Source organism: Choloepus didactylus, chromosome 3 (genome assembly GCF_015220235.1).
Source record: "Choloepus didactylus isolate mChoDid1 chromosome 3, mChoDid1.pri, whole genome shotgun sequence".
In the NCBI taxonomy this organism is placed as follows: domain Eukaryota; kingdom Metazoa; phylum Chordata; class Mammalia; order Pilosa; family Megalonychidae; genus Choloepus; species Choloepus didactylus.
Genome location: NC_051309.1, coordinates 130,491,469 through 130,512,224, shown reverse-complemented (window position 1 = coordinate 130,512,224; position 20,756 = coordinate 130,491,469). Strand labels below are relative to the sequence as shown.

The 20,756-nt window shown below is 34.9% G+C and overlaps 1 protein-coding gene across 3 annotated transcripts in view; it reads right to left on the bottom strand.

Moving 5' to 3' along the window:
- USP53 (ubiquitin specific peptidase 53) overlaps nt 1–20,756 on the bottom strand; it is an 80,665-nt gene that overhangs the window by 57,152 nt on the left and 2,757 nt on the right. For all 3 annotated transcript variants that reach the window (XM_037830558.1, XM_037830556.1, XM_037830559.1), the window contains one exon: nt 7,091–7,768. In XM_037830558.1, coding sequence (XP_037686486.1) covers nt 7,091–7,234 — 144 coding nt within the window. In that variant the 5' untranslated portion in view covers nt 7,235–7,768. The remainder of the gene's footprint in view (nt 1–7,090; nt 7,769–20,756) is intronic.

The window sequence follows — 20,756 nt, the reverse complement described above, 5'->3', positions numbered from 1 at the left end:
ACACACAAACTATAAAAAGGCTAGACTAGAATTCTGTGGAGAAAATGGAATGAACGGAAACATGAATTTAAGGACTAAAGTATCCGATTAAATGTTTTTTCATGTATTCATTCTTAAATCGATGATAGTGTGTATGAAATCACTATGGTATTTAGATTACACAATAGGTTTTTTTTTTATGTCAATATTTACAATGCACTGAAAAAAAGCCTCAGCAATTATTTAAATGTACGATAAAATATTTTAAACGTAAATTTAAAAATGTATGATGGAGAATCCAAACCATATATGGGTCTGTAAAGTTTTCAAAAATTCTTTTAAGGACTAGGTGAGCAAAGAAATTTGAATATTACTACCAAAGCAGCCTATTAAGAAAGTCAGAATGCAAGAGTTAAGAAAAAAAGAAAAAGAGAAGAGAGATGAGTAGAATGAGAAAATGACTAAAAGAATAAGAGAATAAGCACATAAAGGTAATATTATGATGTTCAGGACAATGATCTAATATTTTGCTATTTTGCTTCTGGCTAGTTTATCAGAGATCACTTTTGAAGGCAACAATTTCCTTCCTTGACTTCAATTTCTATGACAAATAAACTCTAATACTTCCCTTTTCCATCTAAATAACCTTTTGATCCAGTTTATATTTTCTATTTTTATAGATAATCTACAGTGACTTCAATTTCCCAACCAAAATGGAATAATGGTAATGGAGATCAGATTCACCCTCCTGCCTGAAACAACTAAAAAAATCAGTCAAAAGATATGAAAATAACAGCTCTGAAGAAATTGCATGTTGGGCAATGAAGGATAGTGATCCCCGACATATGGGAAACAGATGAAATGAGCACTAGAATGCCCCAGCTTACTGCCTGGAGAAAGTTTCCAGGCCACAGAATTCAGGGAATTCAAGGAAGCCAAAGAAGCTAGAGTTCACAGGCTGGAGTAATGAAAGGGAGGGAGTTGCACAAAGAACTGCAGAGGTTCCCCTTCCAATATTCAGGTGAATACTGATGAGCATATTTCTGTGAGATAACTACATAAGGCCAGAAAAGAAGTACCCAAAAGGATTAGAGGGAACAATACCCAGAGATCTCACAGGCCCAACATAGTGCCTGTTCCCAACAGCCTCAGTGGAAAATTTCGTAACTCACAGGGTATTTGCTTAGAGAAGAAAGAAGTGTCTTGCCTTAGTAATAGATAAATTAATCCTAGAATAAACTCAGGTCTGTCTTGCCTAATGAAGCTTAAATGCAAAATAATCAAGTTATTTCCAAGTACATTAACCCTGTCCCAGAATAAAGCTCAATAAAAATTTTAGGAATATAAAAATAGTCATTGCCCAACAAGGTAAAACTTACAATGTCTAACATTTAATAAAAAATTACCAGGCATGTAAAGAAGCAAGAAAATATAACCCAAATGAAGAGGGAAAAAAAATCAACTGAAATTCACCAGGATTTGCATAAATGATAGAAATAGTAGACAACCACACTGAAACAATCACTATACCTGTATTTCATATGGTCAAGAAGCTGGAGGAAAGACTGAACATGTTAAGTAGAGACATGAAAGAAAATTTTAAAAGACCCAAATCAACCTGTAAAAGTGAAAAACTCTAATGTCTGTGATGAAAAATACACTGTATGGGTTTAACAGCAGATTAGACATTAAAGAAAGAAAGATTAGCAAATCTGAAGACATAGCAATAAAAACAACCTAAAATGAAAAACAAAGAGAAAAAAGTCTGAAAAAGAAAATAAACTGAGCACCAGTACACTCTGAGACAATTTCAAAAAACCAAATTCGTATGTAATTGGAGTCCCCAAAGGAAGGGAAATACAGAAAAAGTATTTGAAGACATAATTGTAAAATAATTTCCAAATTTGATTCAAACTATAAAGCCACAGCTCCAAAGAGTTCAATAACCTTCGTACATAAGGAACATAAAGAAAACTATGTCAAGGGACACAATAATCAAATTACTTTAAACCAGTGATAAAGAGAAAATCTTAAAAGAGGCCAGAGGGAAAAAATCACATTACATAAAGAGGAACAAAGATAAGAATAACAGATTTCTTGTCAGAAAAAATTCAAACTAGAATATAGTTGAGCAAAATCTTTAAAGTACTGAAAAAGAAAATTGTCAACCTAGAATTCTTTACCCAGTAAAAATATCATTCAAAAACAAAAGTAGACTAGAGTTTTTTTCAGGCATATAAATGCTGGAAGAATTCATCACCAACAGACTCATACTACACAAAAGTTAAAAGAAGTACCTCAAGCAGAAGGAAAATAGTATCAAGATGGAAACCTGGGTCTACACAAAGGAATGATGAGCACCAGAAATGGTAACCATGTAGATAAATACAAATAATATTCATGGTAAAGGTCAGTGGAATGTTCCTTTTTGAAATACATCATCATAGGCATGCTTCTCCACTTTCCTTCCCATGTAGGTTTCCCTTACTCAGAATTTTCTCTTGTTATATGCTTTTCATCTCCCTATACTACACACAGTATTTGGGGTGATGCCAAACTATAATTTTACAAAAAGGAAGAATATTTATGATAAGGAAGGATAAAAAAGGAGCTAAAGGAAAGAACAAAACAGAGGGGAAAATATGAAAGTAAAAAAGAGCTGGAAAAAGGGTAACAGGAAAAGATCTGAAATGATGGAAGCCCTGTTCTCATAGCATGATTCAATCAAAACATTTAATTTTGGGTCTTTTGACGTACAACATTTCCCAGTGCCATTCAAGACATAATTTCCTGCATTTCTCACCACACATAATGTCCGTGGAATCTCTGAGTCATTTAAAGAGTCCCAAGGTAAACTAGAATTAATGCTTTCCTAATATCAATTGCTTATCTTTTCCTGGGTGAGTTAACCTTCAAGTACAACATCTCTCCCAGATAGAGGACAATTGAGAACACAGGTCTAAATCAGATGTCTGAGCCCTTGACACATTCCAGATGTGTTTATTTATCAAAGGATACAACTGGGAAAAAGCCCAAGCTCAAGTTTAATTAACCAGTATTTCTCTCATTTAATTTTCAGGGGAAAAAAAAGACAATTGTAACAAAATATGTGAAAAGTGATTTATAGGCATACCTTGTTTTATTGCACTTCACTTTATTATACTTCAAAGACACTATTTTTCACAAATTGAAGGCTGTGGCAACCCTGAGTTGAGCAAGTCTATTGGTGCCACTTTTCCAACAGCATGCACTCACTTTGTTTCTCTGTGTCACATTTTGGTAATTCTTGCAATATTTCAAACTTTTTCATTACATCTATTATAATGTTATATCTGTTATATAATGTCATATCTGTTATAATTAATCTATGATTAGTGATTTTTGATGTTACTATTGTAATTGTTTTGGGGCACCACAAACTGCACCCATGTAAGACAGTGAACTTAATAAATGTTGTGTGTGTTCCAACTGTTCTACCAACTGACTGACCCCATCTCTCTCCATCTCCTTGGACCTCCCTATTCCTTGAGATACAACAATATCAAAATTAGGCCAATTAATAACCCTACAATGGCCTCTAAGTGTCCAAGTGAAAGGAACAGCTGCACGTCTCTCACTTTAAATCAAAAGCTAGAAATGATTAAGCTTAGTGAGGAAGCCATGTCAAAAGCTGAGATGGGCCAAAAGCTAGGCCTTTTGCCCCAAACAGTTGGCCAAGTTGTGAATGCAAAGGAAAAGTTCTTCAAGGAAATTAAAAGTGCTACACAAATGATAAGAAAACAAAATAGCCTTATTGTTTATACAGAGAAAGTTTTAGTGATTTGGATGGAGGATCAAACCAGCCATAGCATTCCCTTAAGCCAAAGCCTAATTCAGGGCAAGGCCCTACCTGTTTTTAATTCTATGAAGGCTGAGAGAGGAGAAAGCTGCAAAAGAAAAGTCTGAAGCTAGCAGAGGATGGTTCATTAATTTTAAAGAAAGAAACCATCTCTGTGACATAAAAGTGCAAGGTGAAGCAACAGTGCTGTTGTAGAAGTGGCAGCAAGTTATCCAGATCTAGCTAAGATAATTGATGAAGGTGTCAACAGTACCTTAGACAACAGATTTTTGACTTAGACAACAAAGCCTTCCAATAGAAGATGCCATCTAGGACTTACAAAGCTAGAGAGAAGTCAATGCCTGACTTCAAAGCTTCAAAGGACAGGCTGACTTTCTTGTTGTTAGGGGCTAATGCAGCTAGCGACTTTAAGTTGAAGCCAGTGCTCATTTACTGTCCTGAAAATCCTAGGGCCCTTAAGAATTACTCTGCCTGTGCTCTCTAAATGGAACAAAAGAGCCTGGATGACAGAACATCTGATTGCAACATAGTTTACCGAATATTTTAAGCCCACTGTTGAGAACTACTGCTCAGGAAAAAAGATTCTTTTCAAAATATTACTGTTTACTGACAATGTACCTAGTCATCCAAGAGCTCTGATGGAGATGTATAATGAAAATAATGTTGTTTTCATGCCTCCTAATACAACATCCATTCTGCAGCCCGTGGATCAAGGAGTCATTTCAACGTTCAAGACTTATTAGCTAAGAAATACATTTCATAAGGCTATAGCTGCCATAGCTCTGATGGATCCAGACAAAATAAACTGAAAACCTTCTGGGAAGGATCCACCATTTTAGATGCCATTAAGACCATTTGTGATTCATGGGAGGAGGTTAAAGTTAGAAGTTGATTCCAACCCTCATGGATGACTTTGAGGGGTCCAGATGTGAGTGAAGGAAGTAAGTGCAAATGTGGTAAAAGTAGCAAGAAGCCTAGAGTTAGAAGTGGAGACTGAAGATGCGACTGAAGTGTTGCAATCTCATGATAAAATCTGAACAGATAAGGAGATGCTTCTAATGGATGAGCAAAGAAAGTGGTTTCTTGAGATGGAACCTACTCCTAGTGAAGACGTTGTAGACACTGTGAAAATGACAACAGAGAATTTAGAATATTACATAAACTTAGTTGATAAAGCAGCAGCAGGGCTTGAGAGGACTGACTCCAATTTTGAAAGAAGTTCTACTATGGGTAAAATGCTACCAAATTGCATGCTACAGAGAAATATTTCATGAAAGGAAGAGTCAATGAGTGTGGCAAACTTTACTGTTTTCTTATTTTAAGATATTGCCAGTCACCCCAAACTTCAGCAACCATCACCCTGATCAGTTAGCAGCTATTAACATCAAGACAAGACCCTCCACCAGCAAAAGATTACAACTCACAGAAGGCTCGGATGATGGTTAGCATTTGTTTAGAAATAAAGTATTTCTTAATTAAGGTATGTACTTTTTTTTTCTAGACATAATGCTATTGCACACTTTACAGCATACAGTACACATTGTAAACATAACATATGCACTGGAAAACCAAAAACTCTGTGCAACCCCCTTTATTGTGATACTTACTTTATTATGATAGTCTAGAAGCAAATCTACAATATCTCTGAGGTATGCCTATATCTTAAATAGATTCTTTCTAGATATGGTCTACAGTCAAGAGAAAAGCATTTCAATATTCTAAATCTTCTTCATCTTTCATACAGTCAAGGGTCAGATCCTACAAAATTTGAAATTATTGAATAAAAACTACATTACACATAAAAAAGGATATTCATCTAAGGCAGAAAAGGTTAATATATGTTTGTTAGAAGAATCTCAACAAGGATTGAAACAAAATACATTAAACTTTAACTTAACCAAAACAGTGGTGTCCAAATTACGATTCTTTCACAGAGGTGTTTTAAGGGCCACAGTGAGAGAAGGGAGTATATTAAGGGGGTATTTAACTGAGAAGGTTAACACTCTGCATTCTCATTTCAACCCAAGCAGTCTGTTTCTTTTTACTCTCTCTATTGGTATTCTAAGATGGATTTCTTTTTTAAAAAGCAGAGTTGTGAGGGTTAACAGATTTAAAAAATATTTTGAAGCCAGTGAGTTATAATAACTCAATTCTCTACCAGTCATATAATTCTGTATCCTAGTCTAATGAGAATATCTAACATACTGTGATAAAGACATTCAATTAACTCAAGCTATTAATAAAATGAATCTATGACAACAGTACACTAGATTTTGGGAAATGTCTGTGGTGGTGGGGTGATCACTAGATTTTTCTGTGAAATTTGCAAAAATTCCTTGAAATTACTTATTTTTTATAATAAACATCAAAATAACACATATTGAAAATTAATGAACAGGAACTTGGCAAATCAGGTCATAAAAAGTCCAGAAAAACTTTTTCCATGTGAACACTCTACTACTGTTGATATTTTAAACTGTGGACCTAAACATGTCGTAATTAGGTAAAGATCATAAATTTACTCATAGCATGATTTTATCATCTTTCTTATGTTCTAGTGAGCCTTTGGCCTAACTCTGGCTATCATCTTGCAAACACACATAGGTACCCCCTAGAAAGTCAAGAATGGATACATAAAATTAATATAAATATCTCACGCTACATGGAAAAACAATTCCAAGTACTGTACCTGTTTTAGAGTTATCCAGGTTAAAGGACAGACATTTTTATTTACACATAATGGCATGATACACAATCACAAACCAACGTGAAAGAAAGCAAGAAGAGATTCTAATGAGAGGTGCTAAAAGAATGAATAGCATAAGATATAGTACTTTATAATATATGCACACATTTTAACATCATTGATTACATTTTTAAGGGTGGTAGCTTTCCTCATGATTCAAAAGTCTCCAAAATTAAATAAAAATTCCCACAAATTAAGTGGTTACTGTCTTGGCACAAAATATTCTATGTATAATATTTCTTAGAATAAATTTAGATGTTGTAAATACGTATTCACAATTTACTAAATAAACATTTTAAATTAAACAACTTTTATATCATGGCAATGTATTATTCTGTTGAACAAAACATTCCCATTTATTACAGAAACCAAAACACCCAGCCAAAATATTTTTGCTACCAGTAACAAGTCATTCCAATCAAATTTTTAACTCAAATTTATTCTTAATTTGAGTTAAAAAAAAAGGATTAAACAAGGGATTTCCTGAAAGTACATTTTAAAAATTTAACAAGTAATTATGGTCTCACCTGTACAGCACTATTAAGAAAGCAGCTGTTTTGTCCTGGTTCATTTAACAAGCCTTTGGTAGGGGCCAGGGATAGCATACTTCCAGGTTGATAAACTTTTCCAAGATTGCCACCAGGTTTCCGTAAGAATTTTACCCATGCCATTTTCAAGCAAATTTGTTCACAATAACGCTAAGAACTGTATACTTATGTGTTATTTCTGATGATAAAGTGGATGATGTCCTGAATTGTCCACTTAAATTCACTGCAGTCTATTATAATGTAAGCTTCCAAGTCCATATCTTTCCTGCTGCTGTAAATTTTTATGAAGACTTTGCAAAGTAAAAATAGGATATGTAAATATGTAAATGATGAAGTTCTGAAAACTAAAAAAGCTAATTTAAATAAGGCCTTCAAGATTTTTATGTGTTAAATTTTGTAAGAGAGTTGTACAGTTTAAGATGAAAGATTTTTTATTACTGCTAAAATTTTTGATGAACAAATCATCTTCCTTTAGCACAAGCCATTAGTTTTGATGGGTTAAAAAAGAGATAATACAAAAAGATGTAGTGCTGGCATTGGCGTTTCTTTGGTCATTTATTTTCCTCATGCTTTTTAATAAGAAAGAAGACTCTCTTTCCCAGGTGAAGTTATCAAAGATGACTCCATATTTCATGTCAACATGACCTCAAAGCAAATCTACAAAAGAGGAAAGAAATATTTAAATAAAAGTAAAGGCTAATCAAGAAAATTCCTACCTTATTATTTGAACACAAACACTGAATATAGAATTAAAACTAGTCATAAACAGGATTAGAGCTAATAAAGTACATAAATATGAAAATAAAAGCATATTCAGCACCTAATTTTTTTTTTTTAATTTCAAGGTATCATTAGTCACTACCTACCTCAAGCTTTCAATGTTCAAATGATGGTTTCAGAAAGAAACTACTCTATAGAAAACTAGAATTAAATTAGATATCAGACATCAACACAATTTGCTTTGTTCATTAAAACAAATATTACTCTATATTATCTATTGTACATATAAAACCACAATATTTTTCCAAGTCAGTTGATTTTATTTAAATAGATATGTGTAATAATGCTGAAGAAACCTTTAATTGATAGAAAAAATTTTAGTAAATTAAAGTAAGTCATCTTATTCATGAATGCATGTTCCCAGTTAAAAGGAATTTAAATGTGGAACTTCTTAATTATAAACAATCAAGTATTACTAAAAAGTCTGTGGGTTTTTTTAGCTAATTGGATTTCCTTCCTTCTTTCATTCACTCAACAAACATTTACTGAGCCTCTAATGAGGAAAAGAAGACAGTAACACAACAAATAGTAAATCATATAGTGTACTAAAGATTTACTTGCCAAGTGCAAAACAATGCAAGGAAAACAGACAGAAAGCGTGTGTGTAATCAATGTGGACAGTTTTAAACTTTAAACAGGATAGTCAGGGAAGGTCTCACAGAGCAGGTTACCTTTGAAAGATTTGAAGGAGATGAAGAAACCATCTGAGGGAAGGCATTCCAAGTAGAGTGAACAGCAACTTCAAAGATACTGAGGTTGGAGCATGCCTAATATGTTGGAGGAATAGTTGGAAGCACTGTGTGGCAGAACTGTGAACAGAGCTGTGAACAAAGGAGAGAGTGGATGGAAAGAGAGGATGGGAAACAGACAAATCATTTAAGGACTCACAAGCCCTTTTGAGGACTTTGGCTTTAAACACTGAGTGAAATGGTAAGTTGTTGGGGTTTCATTTTCACAGGACTTAAAAGATGAGAGGCAGAATGGCATAGATCAGTGCAATATCATTGATCAAATACCCACTAAGATACAGAGCCACTGAGGAACAGAGAAGAATAAACCTCGGTCCCTAAAGAATTAAAATCAGAAGACTGCTTCCAGGTCCAGCCTCAGGACTTACTAGCTGCTTGGTATTAGATAAATTCTGATCATCTATCATTCATAGTTTATACCCTACAAAATGCGGTTATAACTGCATCACATAGGTTAAATGTTTATAAAAAACACTGTATTATGTTTTCCTTTTTTGTATATTGAACTCTACAGGATGCAACCTCCTCTAAAGTGATCTAAATGGCACTAAAACCTTTGTAAAAATTAAGTTTTGAAATTTAGACATGTTTTACATCATTAAGGGAAACCTGTATTGGTAGAAATCCCATTTTTTTTAAATGGAAGAATTCTTTTGAAATGACAAATATTGTTTCATCAGCAAACATTTATTAGGCTCCAAGTCTGTACCACGAACTGTGCTTGTGTATAACAAACAATCTCTACTCCTAAGGAGCTTAGTTTTGTGAGGGGCACAGACACAAACAGATAATTATGTAGTATTGTGCCCATATTCCTGCAAAAGATGTCAAACTGGTATGTACTCCTGGTTCCCTCCCTTCCTTCAACCCAACCCTGGAGAATACACAGAAGTAAAATGTAGTCTAATAAGAAACAGGTTAAAACCTTGGGGACATCAGAAGCAAAAGGTAGTCTGAGAAACAAGGAGATGCCTTGGGGATATCAAGGGCTTTTAGAGTAGGAGGGAACAGACAGCCAAGAGATGGAAATGACCAAGCGTTACAGACTGGGAAAGATCTCTCTAATTATGCCCTTTTCCCTGCCTCACATTACTCGGGGCAGAAAATTGTCCACCCGCCATACAGCAATGTGACAGGAAAGCTCTGATACCACCCTGGAGGGAAAGGGGGATTATTAATACCAGGAAAGCACTGTAACAGAGCTGGTTTGGGAAGCAGAAACAAGTGCAGGTGACCTGAAGGCCCCTGTGTGTTCTGTCCTCACCCCGGCTCCATAAATAAAACAGAGGATAAGAGAATCTGGAGAAGAGCATGCCCCTGGGCAGGGCAACAGGAAGTTCTTTTTTGAAACCAACTCTCAAATTCTATCACCCCAAATCAAGCACCACAACCCTCACCTCTACTTGCTGAAATCATCAAAAGAAACACAAATTAGAGCTTTCTCTTTCATCTTCTCCCCAGGTAAATATTACTACCTTATAGCTTGGGACTCCAGGGAAAAAACAACCAGACATCTGCAAAGTACAAGGAAACAAATGAAACGAACCGGACAATCTATACTACAAGAAGCTGAATTAATAGACCAAAGGGAACAAAAATTTGAAAGAAATATAACAAATATTCACTATTTGAAGATAATGACTACATATTTTTTTAAACAGCTGAAATGGAAAAAAAAAAAAACTCAAAGGAAGGGTCAACTAGCAAAATGAATAGAGGGGAAGAATATGTCACTGAGCAGTAAGTTCTGTTCAAAAAATTCTCTTAAAAATATTAAAGAAGGAATGAAATGGAAATATAAACATTTTTAAGAAGTTAATAGGCATGGGAGGAAATCTTTAAAAATGTCAATATCTATCTAACAGGACTCCCAGAAAGAGAGGGAAAAAGTAAACTGAGTAAATACTTTTAGAAATGACTAAGAATTCCCCACAATTAAAGACCAAAAAATCCAGACAGACAAACAGAAAACATAACTCAAAAATCCAAACATGAAGTGGGAAAGGAGGGAAGCAGGATGAAAATTGTGAAACCTTTAAACTGGGATAGACAGAGATTTTCATGCCCATTTATAGGCAAACAAATGAAAGAAAAAATAAATCCAAAACTAAACTTTTGCAAATACCACTACAATAGACAAAATCTTCAGAAGGCTGATAAGGAAAAAACAAAAAAGAGAAACACAGACACCAATGAAACTAATAAACGAGAAATGACTACAGACAGATGCATAAGCAACCAAAAGAACTGTAAAAGAATGCTATTTAAACCTTACAATAATGAATTTGAAAATCTAAAGAACAGCTAATATCACAGCAAAAAACAAAGTACCAAAATTAACCCAAGAAAGAGCAGAAAACTTAAAAAGACTAGTTTAGGAAAAATGACACAAATTCTCCAATTGAAAATGGCATCTGCAACAAATGGATTCAAATTTTTTTCCTAAACTTTAAAGAACTGTTAATTCTCATGTTAATAGTTCATTTCAAGTTCTTTTTAATATATGGTGTTAGGTAAGGGTTGAGATTTACTTTTTCCCATATAGAAATACAATTTTCCAGGTCTATTTGTAGAAAAGACTATGATTTCCTCACTCGAATTAACTCTGAAATGTTTTGTCACATCTCTCTGTTCTGTTATGTATGTGTGTGTGTGCATGTCTGCGTGTACCCGCATGCCAATGCCACATTGTTTGAAAACAAATGACATCAACAAGACTTCCAATCCATGAACACAGTATTTTTCTGCTTTTTTTAAAGTCCTCTTTAATTTCTCTTAGAAGTATTTTGTCATTTTTAGTGTACAGCTATTAATATATAATTAAATGTATCCCTAAGTTCCTCACCTTTTTTTGATATTACTATAAATGGTGTTTTCAATTTCAATTTCCAATTTTTCATTACTAGTATACAGAAATATAATCAATTTGTATACTGAGGTCATATACTGCAACCTTAGTTCTAGGAGTTATTTCATAGATTGCTTAAGATTCTCTATGTATGATCATGTCACCTGCAAATAAAGATACTTCTACTTCTTCCTTTCCAATGTGCATGCATCTTCTTTCTTTTTCTTGCCTTATTACACTGGCTAGGACTTCCAGTACAACGCTGAATAGAAACAGTGAGAATGGAAATACATGTCCTGCTTCCAATCTGAGGGAAAACCATTCACTCTTTCATTTTAAGTTTAATGTTAGTTGTAAGTTTTGTAGCTACCCTTTATTAACTTTGTGGGAGTCATCCTCTATTGCCAATTGGCTGAGAGTTATATCATAAACAGATGTTGAATTCTGTCAAATACTTTTCATACATCTGTTGGGATAATCATATGGTTTTTCTTTTTAAGTTTTAATGCAGTGAATACAGAGATTTTTTAAATGTTAACCTTGCCCTCCCATTGATGACCCCCACCACTTTGCCATGATGTATTATCTTTTTTATATATTGTTGGATTGTTTTGCTAATAAATCTTAAAATAATATCTGAATCTATATTCATGAGGGATATTGGACTGTAGTTTTCTTTTTTTACAATTTTTTTTTTCTGGTATTGGTATTAGGGTAATACTGACTCACAAAATTGGTGGGGAATTGTTCTTCCTCTTCTATTTCCTGGAAGAATTTGTGTAGAACTACTATTATTTCTTCCTTAAAATACTGGTGGAATTCATCAGTGGAGTCATCTGGGAAGATTTTAAACTATGAATTCAATTTCTGTAATAGAGAATTACTCAGGTTCTTATTTCTTATTGATTGAGCTTTGATAGTTTGTGTTTTAAAATATTTTTCTCCATTTCATCAAAGTTGTCAAATTTCTTGGCAAGAAGTCTTTCATAATATCCCTGAATTATCCTTTTAATTTTTGTCAGAGATGCAGTGATGTCCTGTCTTTCGTTCCTGATACTGTTAATTTGTGTCTTCTCTCTTGTCTTGATCAGTGTTGGCTAAGAGCTCAATTTTATTGAACTTTTCAAATAATCAGCTTTTGGTTTCATTAATTTTCTCTAGCCATATATTTTAATAGTATCCAAGATTAGCCATCAAACTGTAAAGTAAAATTTCATTTAACATCTTTTCATGAATAAGCAATATAGCTACGCAAGGAAACAATGAAGACTTTCTGACATACTAAAACTACGAGTAAAAGTATTTTAAGTTTTATGTTAGATAACCAGATAGCAAGCTAAAGAGGTATTGCAAGTTGAAGTAATAAAACAGAAGAAACCTCATTCATTATAGAAGTGTCTTCACTTAAAAAAGTTGAAGAATTATAGTAAGGAACATATAATTGAAGAATAGATGTCCTTTGACACACAAAACCACTGTCACTTCACAAATGGAGGAACTGGAGAAGACTATGCTGGAAGAGTAATAAAATACAGAAAATAAGATTTAAGTCATAAGGAAAAATACTGTACTACCCAAATCAGTAAATTTTAAGTAAATGTCAGTATTTTGAACTTTTTTGCTCTATTTTTCTGTGCTTTATTTCTTGTTGCTTTTACCTACTCATTAATTTCCACCAGTATCTAACCAGAGAAAGATAAGAGTGTATACATATCGAGACTATAAAATATGAACATTAAAGAAAAGGGCTGATAGCAGTCTGCTTAATGACATGATCTCAAGAAGAGAACTCTGAAAGCAGGAATAACCTAATACTGCTTTTCCTTGACGAAGTCCAAAACTGAACTCTTACTTCACCTATACTTTCTTCCCCATCTGAACTCATGACAACTTCAGCTTTCCAGTTTCTCAGAACAAATATCTCAGTATCATCCTTGAGTCCTCTTTCTCTTACATGTCATTCAGAGTCTGACCACTTCTCACCACCTCCATTTCTGCATTGACCCATTTTGCCTGGATTTCTAGAAGAGCCTCCTAACTGTCTCCTGGCTTCTACATATGTCCCCTCTACAGTCTGCCCTCAACAATAGCTATAGATCCTTCTAAAACTAAGGCATAATGTCACCCTTCTGCTCAAAATCTTGCAATGGGTTTTTGTTTTTATGACATTCAAATTAAAAACCAGAAAGTCTTGATAATGGACCCCATGCCATCTGCCCACCCCCTCACTTCCAGCATCATCTCCAACTACTCTCCCTCTCACTTTTTCCAGTTTAGCCACACTGGCTAAACTTACAGTTCCTAACCACATACCATGCAAGCTCCTGCTCTAAGGCCTTTGCCCTGGATATTTCTCTGCTTGGAATACAGTTCCTCCTGGTACCTACTGGGCTAACTCCCTCACTTCCTTCATGATTTTACTTTGTTCAAAAGTCACCTTCTAAATGAGGCCTACACTTGTTAAAACTGCAACCCGTAACAATCTTTATTTCACATTCCCAATTCCCCCTCATTGCTCTACTTTTCCCTTTCTTCTTGGCACGTTTCACTTTCTAATATACTATATAATTGGCTGATTATATTTATTGTTTACTTTCCTCCTAATCCTCTTAGAATGTAAAGTGAATTCCAAGCATCTAGTACAGTACACAGTACATGGTAGGTGCTCACTAAATACTTACTGAATGAAGCTAAGAAAATAAAGTGAAACCTAAAACAACAAATCCTTGGAAAACAGGATTCCTAACAAAGCTGAACTAGGCACTAAGGGTATAGGGCAATTTCCCACCACCTGGCAACTAGATAATGGTCAGTACTATACTGACAAGGAGGCAGTATTATCTCAGATCTATATAGCAGCAGCATACAGGAGAAAAGAGTCTTCTAGGGTTCAAACAGCCTGCTCACATACGTACAGGGTCAGGGGGTAGTCACTGTGAAAGCGGCAAGAAAGAATTTATTATGCAGGCTGAGAAGTTTAGGAGAAACAAAGCATAAAGTGTCAGATGGGCAAAGCCCTGAAGGGTTCTTGACAAGGACGGAATCAACACTCTGATAATGACCCCAGAATCCCTGCAATTATTTATTCCACTTCTGATAAGTTTCTGGCAACAGGGCACATTATTCAACTATTCAATCCCTAAAAGTCTATCATGGATAGATTGAATAATACAGCAAATGTGGCAAATTTTTAAAGTTGGTGGCCTGGGTAGAGGGCATATTGGGAGTTCTCTGTATAGGTTTGTATTATTTTTACAGCTGTCCTGTAAGTGTGAAATTATTTCAAAATAATGAGTTTTTAAAAAAGCATATTGGTTCCATCATCTATAGTCATAATGTATACAAAAGGGTTTACAGGGTTATTGTGAGAATCATAAATGCCTAATGCTCAATATATAGTAGGCATTAAATAAATAGAAGCTAATGATAATGATAAACATTATCTTTGATACAAAGTGACTTTTAACAATATAAACAAAGATTTGAATAAAAAGTAAAAGCTGTATTATATAATATTTTACATCTCATTTTGCTATCTTTCTCCATTTCCTTAAACTGATACATCAAACTTGACTACAGTATTAATCCAGATTAGTAGGATTAGATAAATTGGACAATGAAGTGTCAATTTCTTAATGTTAAAATCTGTTAATAAGTCATTCTTAGTAGAAGATAAGCAATTTCATTTACAGCTATCTGACTTGAAGAAAACTTAACATATAAAAAATCTTAATTTACAAAATGAATGTTTGGGAATTCTTCACTTTACAAGAGGATTCACCAAGGTATTATTTTAAACATTCATTCACAAATCTTTTGGGCTAGGGAAAAGAAGGAGAAACCCAGTTAAAAATGTTAAGAAGCCAATGCATCAGAAATAAAGATAAATCAACTCTAAGCAACAGGGAAATAAGATTTTATTTAGAAAAACTCAACCTATCTGCAACTTTTCAGAAAAAAAAAAAACTGCAAATATCCTTAATGACAACTTTAATTCATAGAATAGCACGATGATCCATCCAGTCATAACAAATAACTAGAGCTTTCCAAATACACCTTGATATTGTTCTCATGATGTATCTGGGTTTCTGAGAATGTTCTCCTTGTCTGCATTAAGATCTTTTGTATGGATGCGTAGAGAAATGGGGGAAGGAAAAAAAAAGGCATCCAGTGTTCTTTTTTACTTTAATTGTTCTTTTTCACTTTAACTTTTATTCTTATTATCTTTGTGTGTGTGGTAATGAAACTGTCAAAAATTAATTTGGGTGATGAATGCACAACTATATAATGGTAATGTAAACAACTGAACACACTTTGTTTTATATGACTGCACGGTATGTGAACATATCTCAATAAAAATGAATTAAATAAATAAACAAATAAATAAGATCCTTGTGCTTGCAGAGGATGTGGAGAAAGGGGAACACTTATTCACTGTTGGTGGTAATGCAAAATGGTGCAACTGCTCTGCAAGACAGTTTGATGGTCCCTCAGGAAGCTAAGTATAGAATTGTTGTATGATCTAGCAATCCCTTTACTAGGTATATACTCAGAGGAATGGAAAACTAGGACACAAACGGACCTCTGTACACTGATGTCCACAGCAGCATTATTCACAATTGGTAACAGATGGAAACAGCCTAAATGTCCATCAATGGACAAGTGGATAAACTGTGGTACACGCACACAATGGAATATTACGCAGCTGTAAGGCAGAATAGTCATGACACATGCAACAATGTGGAGGAACCCTGAGGACATTATTTTGAGCAAATGAGCCACAAACAAAAGGACAAATACTGTATGGTCTCACTAATATGAACTAACTATAATGAGCAACTTCTGAGAGTTAAGAACACAGGTTATCAGGAGGTAGAAAGAGGATGATGGGATTGGGCATTTGATACTGAAGGAGTACAGAATGTTCAACAGAATTTATTGTAAAGATCCAGAAATGGATAGCACAATATTATCTGATGGTAGCACAATATTATAAGTATAATGAACAAATCTGAAAGTGAGTATGGTTGAAAGAGGAAGGCTAGGGGCATATATGACATCAGAAGGAAAGATAGAGGATAAAAACTGGGACTGTATAACTTAGCAAAACCTAGAATGGACAAAAATGGTGATTAAATGAAGAAATATAAGAAAGTTCTTACATGAGGAAGAACAAGTGAATGTCAACATTGCAAGGTGTTGAAAATGGGATGGTATATGGGAAAAAATACAATCAATGCAAACTAGGGTCTACAGTTAACAGTAACATTGTAATATTCTTCCATTAATTGTAACAAAGGCAATATACCAAAGCTAAATGTCGACAGAGGGGGATATAAGGGAGGAGTATGGGATTCTTGGTGGTGGTGGGAGTGTTCCTCCTTTTTAATTTTTTTATTCCTTATTCTTTTATTTTTTTCTTCCTTTCTTTGTGGAAGAAATGGAAACGTTCTCATACAGATTGTGGTGGTGAATGTGCAACTATGTGATTATACCAGGAGCTATGGACTATTCACTTAGGTTGGATTATATGATGTGTGAATAAAACTGTTTAAAAAATAAACAGAAAGATACAAGTGCTGTAGAAGATATGGAGAGAGATATACACCTATTCACTATTGGCAGGGAAATAGAATGGTGCAGCCCCTCTGGAGGGCATGTGGTGGTTCCACAGGAGGAACCATACAGGATCATATAGGGTTGCCATATGATCCTGCAACCCTGTTATTTGGTATATACTTAGAACAACTGAAAGCAGGGACATGAATAGGCATTTGTACACTGATGTTTATGGTAGCAGGATTCACGATTTGCAATGGATGGAGGTGGCCTTAGGGTACATCGACAGGTGAATAGAGGGGCAAACTGTGGTGTATACATACAAGGGAATATTGAGCAGCTGTAAGAAGGAATGAAGTTGTGAGGCATGCAACTAGGTGAATGAATCTTGAGGACGTTATGTTGACTGAAATAAGCTAGAAATGAAAGAACAAATATTATAAGGCTTCACTAAAATAAACTATACTGAGCAAATGCTGAGAATTGAATTCGAGAGCATAGGTTATCAGGGGATAGAACGTAGGCAGAGATTGGGCAATTGACGATGCAGAAGTACAGAATGTTCAATAAGGCTTATTGTAAAGGTTCCTAGATAGTAAGCTCTTACAGCAGTCACATCTATTCCTGAGTTTAACTGTTATTTAAGAGATGTCTATTTGGTACAAAATTTATATTCTCTGTAGCATACTATATAATTTAACCAGTATGGTCAGTTTATTTAAACAACATAATTACATGGAACCTAGAATAGGGAATGAGATCTTGTTAAACCCACTTATAATTATGCATAAGAGTTACCCCCAGAGAACCTCTTTTGTTGCTCAGATGGGGCCTCTTTCTCTCAGCCAACCTGCAAATAAACTACTACCCTCCCCTCTACACGGGGCATGACTCCCAGGAGTGTACATCTCCCTGGCAACATGGGACATGACTCCCAGGGATGAGTCTGGCCCTGGCATCATAGAATTGAAAATGCCTTCTTGAACAAAAGGGGGAAAATAAAAAAAATAAAGTTTCAGTGGCTAAGAGATTTCAAATAGAGTTGAGAGGTCATTCTGGAGATTATTCTTATGCATTACATAGATATTCCTTTTTAATTTCTATTGTATTAGAATAGCTAGAAGGAAATACCTGAAACTGCTGAACTATAATCCAGTAGATGTGATTCTTGATGATGATTGTATAACTACATAGTTTTTATCGTGTTGACTGTGTGATTGTGAAAATCTTGTGAGACACTCCCTTTACCCAGTGTATGGGCAGACGAGTAATAAAATAAAGATAAAAATAAATAAATAATAGGGGGGATAAGGGGTATGGGATGTTTTGGGTGTTCTTTTTTATTTTTCTTTTTATTTTTCTAATTTTTTTGGAGTAATGAAAATGTTCTAAAATTGTGGTGATGAATGCACAACTAAATGATGACACTGTGAGCCATTACGGGTGGATTATATGGTATGTGACTATATCTCAATAAAACTGCATTAAAAAAAGATTCTTTGTGCTATCTATCCAGTACTCATCTTACTTCTTATAGTTCATGTGTTGTCTTCTTCAGATTTCTTACTGTGTTTCCTCCACAGCAGTAATCTTTAACAATGGAATGTACAAGGTACAGTTACCCAAAGATGATGCAACCTGCTGTCCTTTGCTGGATCAGAAGATACCTCACAGGTGTCCTCTGGGTGAGATTAGGAATTTTCTCCAGGAGGCTTTATGCTCTAAATCATCATCCAGTCTATGGTGCTGTTTCTCCCATAGGCAGGATTCATGGGTCCAAGAATCAAAGGGTGGATATGGGAGTGGCATCACTATTAAACCTTGTGACCCACTAGAAAAATTTTTGCTACCTCCCTGCAACCTTATGCTCTGCTGGTCTAGAAGTCTTAGTTCCAAAAATAAGAGTGCTTCCACCAAAAAACACAGCAAGGTCTCAGTGACATTAAGACTGCTACCTGGCCACTTTGGGCTCCTTGTGACAGTGAATCAACTGGCAAAGAAGGGAGTTACTGCACTGGTCGGGGTGACTGATCCCGACTACCAACAGGAAGGCCATCGCTACCTCAAAATAGGGGTATAGAAGAGCATGCCTGGAATATAGGAAATCCTTTAATACATCTCTAACTATTACCATGCCTTGTGATTAAAGTCAATGGAAGACAACCCAACCCAGGCAGGACTTCTAATGGCCCAGACGCTTTAAAAATGGAAGTTTGGTCGCCCCACCAAGCAAAGAATCATGACCAGCTGACGTGCTTGCCGAGGGTAAAAAGAATATGATATAGCAAAAGAAGGTAGTTATAAATACCAGCTACAACCACAGCACCAGTTGCAGAAAGAAGAACTGTAATGGTTATGAGTATTTCTTCCTTATTTTGATACGACTATATACATAAAGCAAATATCTTTTCTTTCTTCCCTAACTTACTCCCTTTTCATATAACATAAATTGAACATAGTATTTAAGTTACAGGAGATCAAGGATAAGTGTGATTATCACTTAAGGACTTGCATCCTCTTTTGGGAAAAGAGTTTGTGCATTTTCAGTTGTATATAACATAGTTGTATTTTGTTAGGTGAAAGTATGACTATGCTATTGTCTGTATTTGGAGATTAAGTATAGTTTTAGGAGAAGTGAATAGGTGCCAAGTCGGCAAAGGGTGGACTCTGATGGTTAATTTCAAAAGTCAATTTGGCTAGGCTTTGCTCTCCAGCTGTTTGGTCAAGGAAGTATTGGCTGGATTGTTATTGTGAGGGAATTTCGTAGATGGATTTACATCATTAGTCAGTTGATTCCAACTAGGCATGACTGCATCTACAATCAACAAAGGAGATTGTCCTTAGCAATGAGGGGAGTCTTCTCATCAGGAAGTTGGAGATCTTAAAGCAAGAACAGAGGAACTGAGAAATCAGAAAGAATTTCTGCCTTTTTTTCTTTTTTCAGCCAGTCAGCTTCCCCTGACAAACACAACTTTTTACCTTCATTGGAATTTCTAGCTTGTGGCCTGCCCTAAAGAGTTCCGACACACCAGATTTCAGAATCACCTTTTTCGAAGTTTCCAGCATGTACCTGACTCTACATATCCCCTATGGGCTCTGTTTCTCTGGAGAACCCTGACTAATATAGTCTGGGAAACTGATAGGGAAGAGCAAGAGAAGAGAAGCAGCGCCTTGCAAAGGCAAGAGTATTTTACCTTTGGAAATTCAAAGTAATTGGGGGATGATTGGGAAAAGCCAGAGATGAGACTTAGAAAAGTAAAAATTTACACAGAACGACTCCAACTTTGTCTTATTAGTTTCTCTAGTGCCTAGCATACAACAGTAAGTCAATAAATATTTATTGAATAAATAAATTTGCTTTCTAACTCAGAAAACCAAAAAGGTAAGTAAAAAATTCCACAGAAACACTATTTCTTCAAACTGTTTTTTGAAGGTCAATATTTATAAACCAGATGACTAATGTAATTGTTTTCAAATTAATTCAAGACGACCATGCCAACTCAGATAACTGATTTTTTCATTAAAACAGCTAAGATATAGAAATATGGGTCTTGCTTGTATAAAATTTTATTATCTGACGAAATACAAATATGAATACAGAGGAAGCAACTTTTTTGAAATTCTTAACCAGACACAATGGCTTGTAACTTTTCTGTGTATCATGGACACCATATGGTGGCCTGATTAAGTCTATAGACTCCTCAAAATA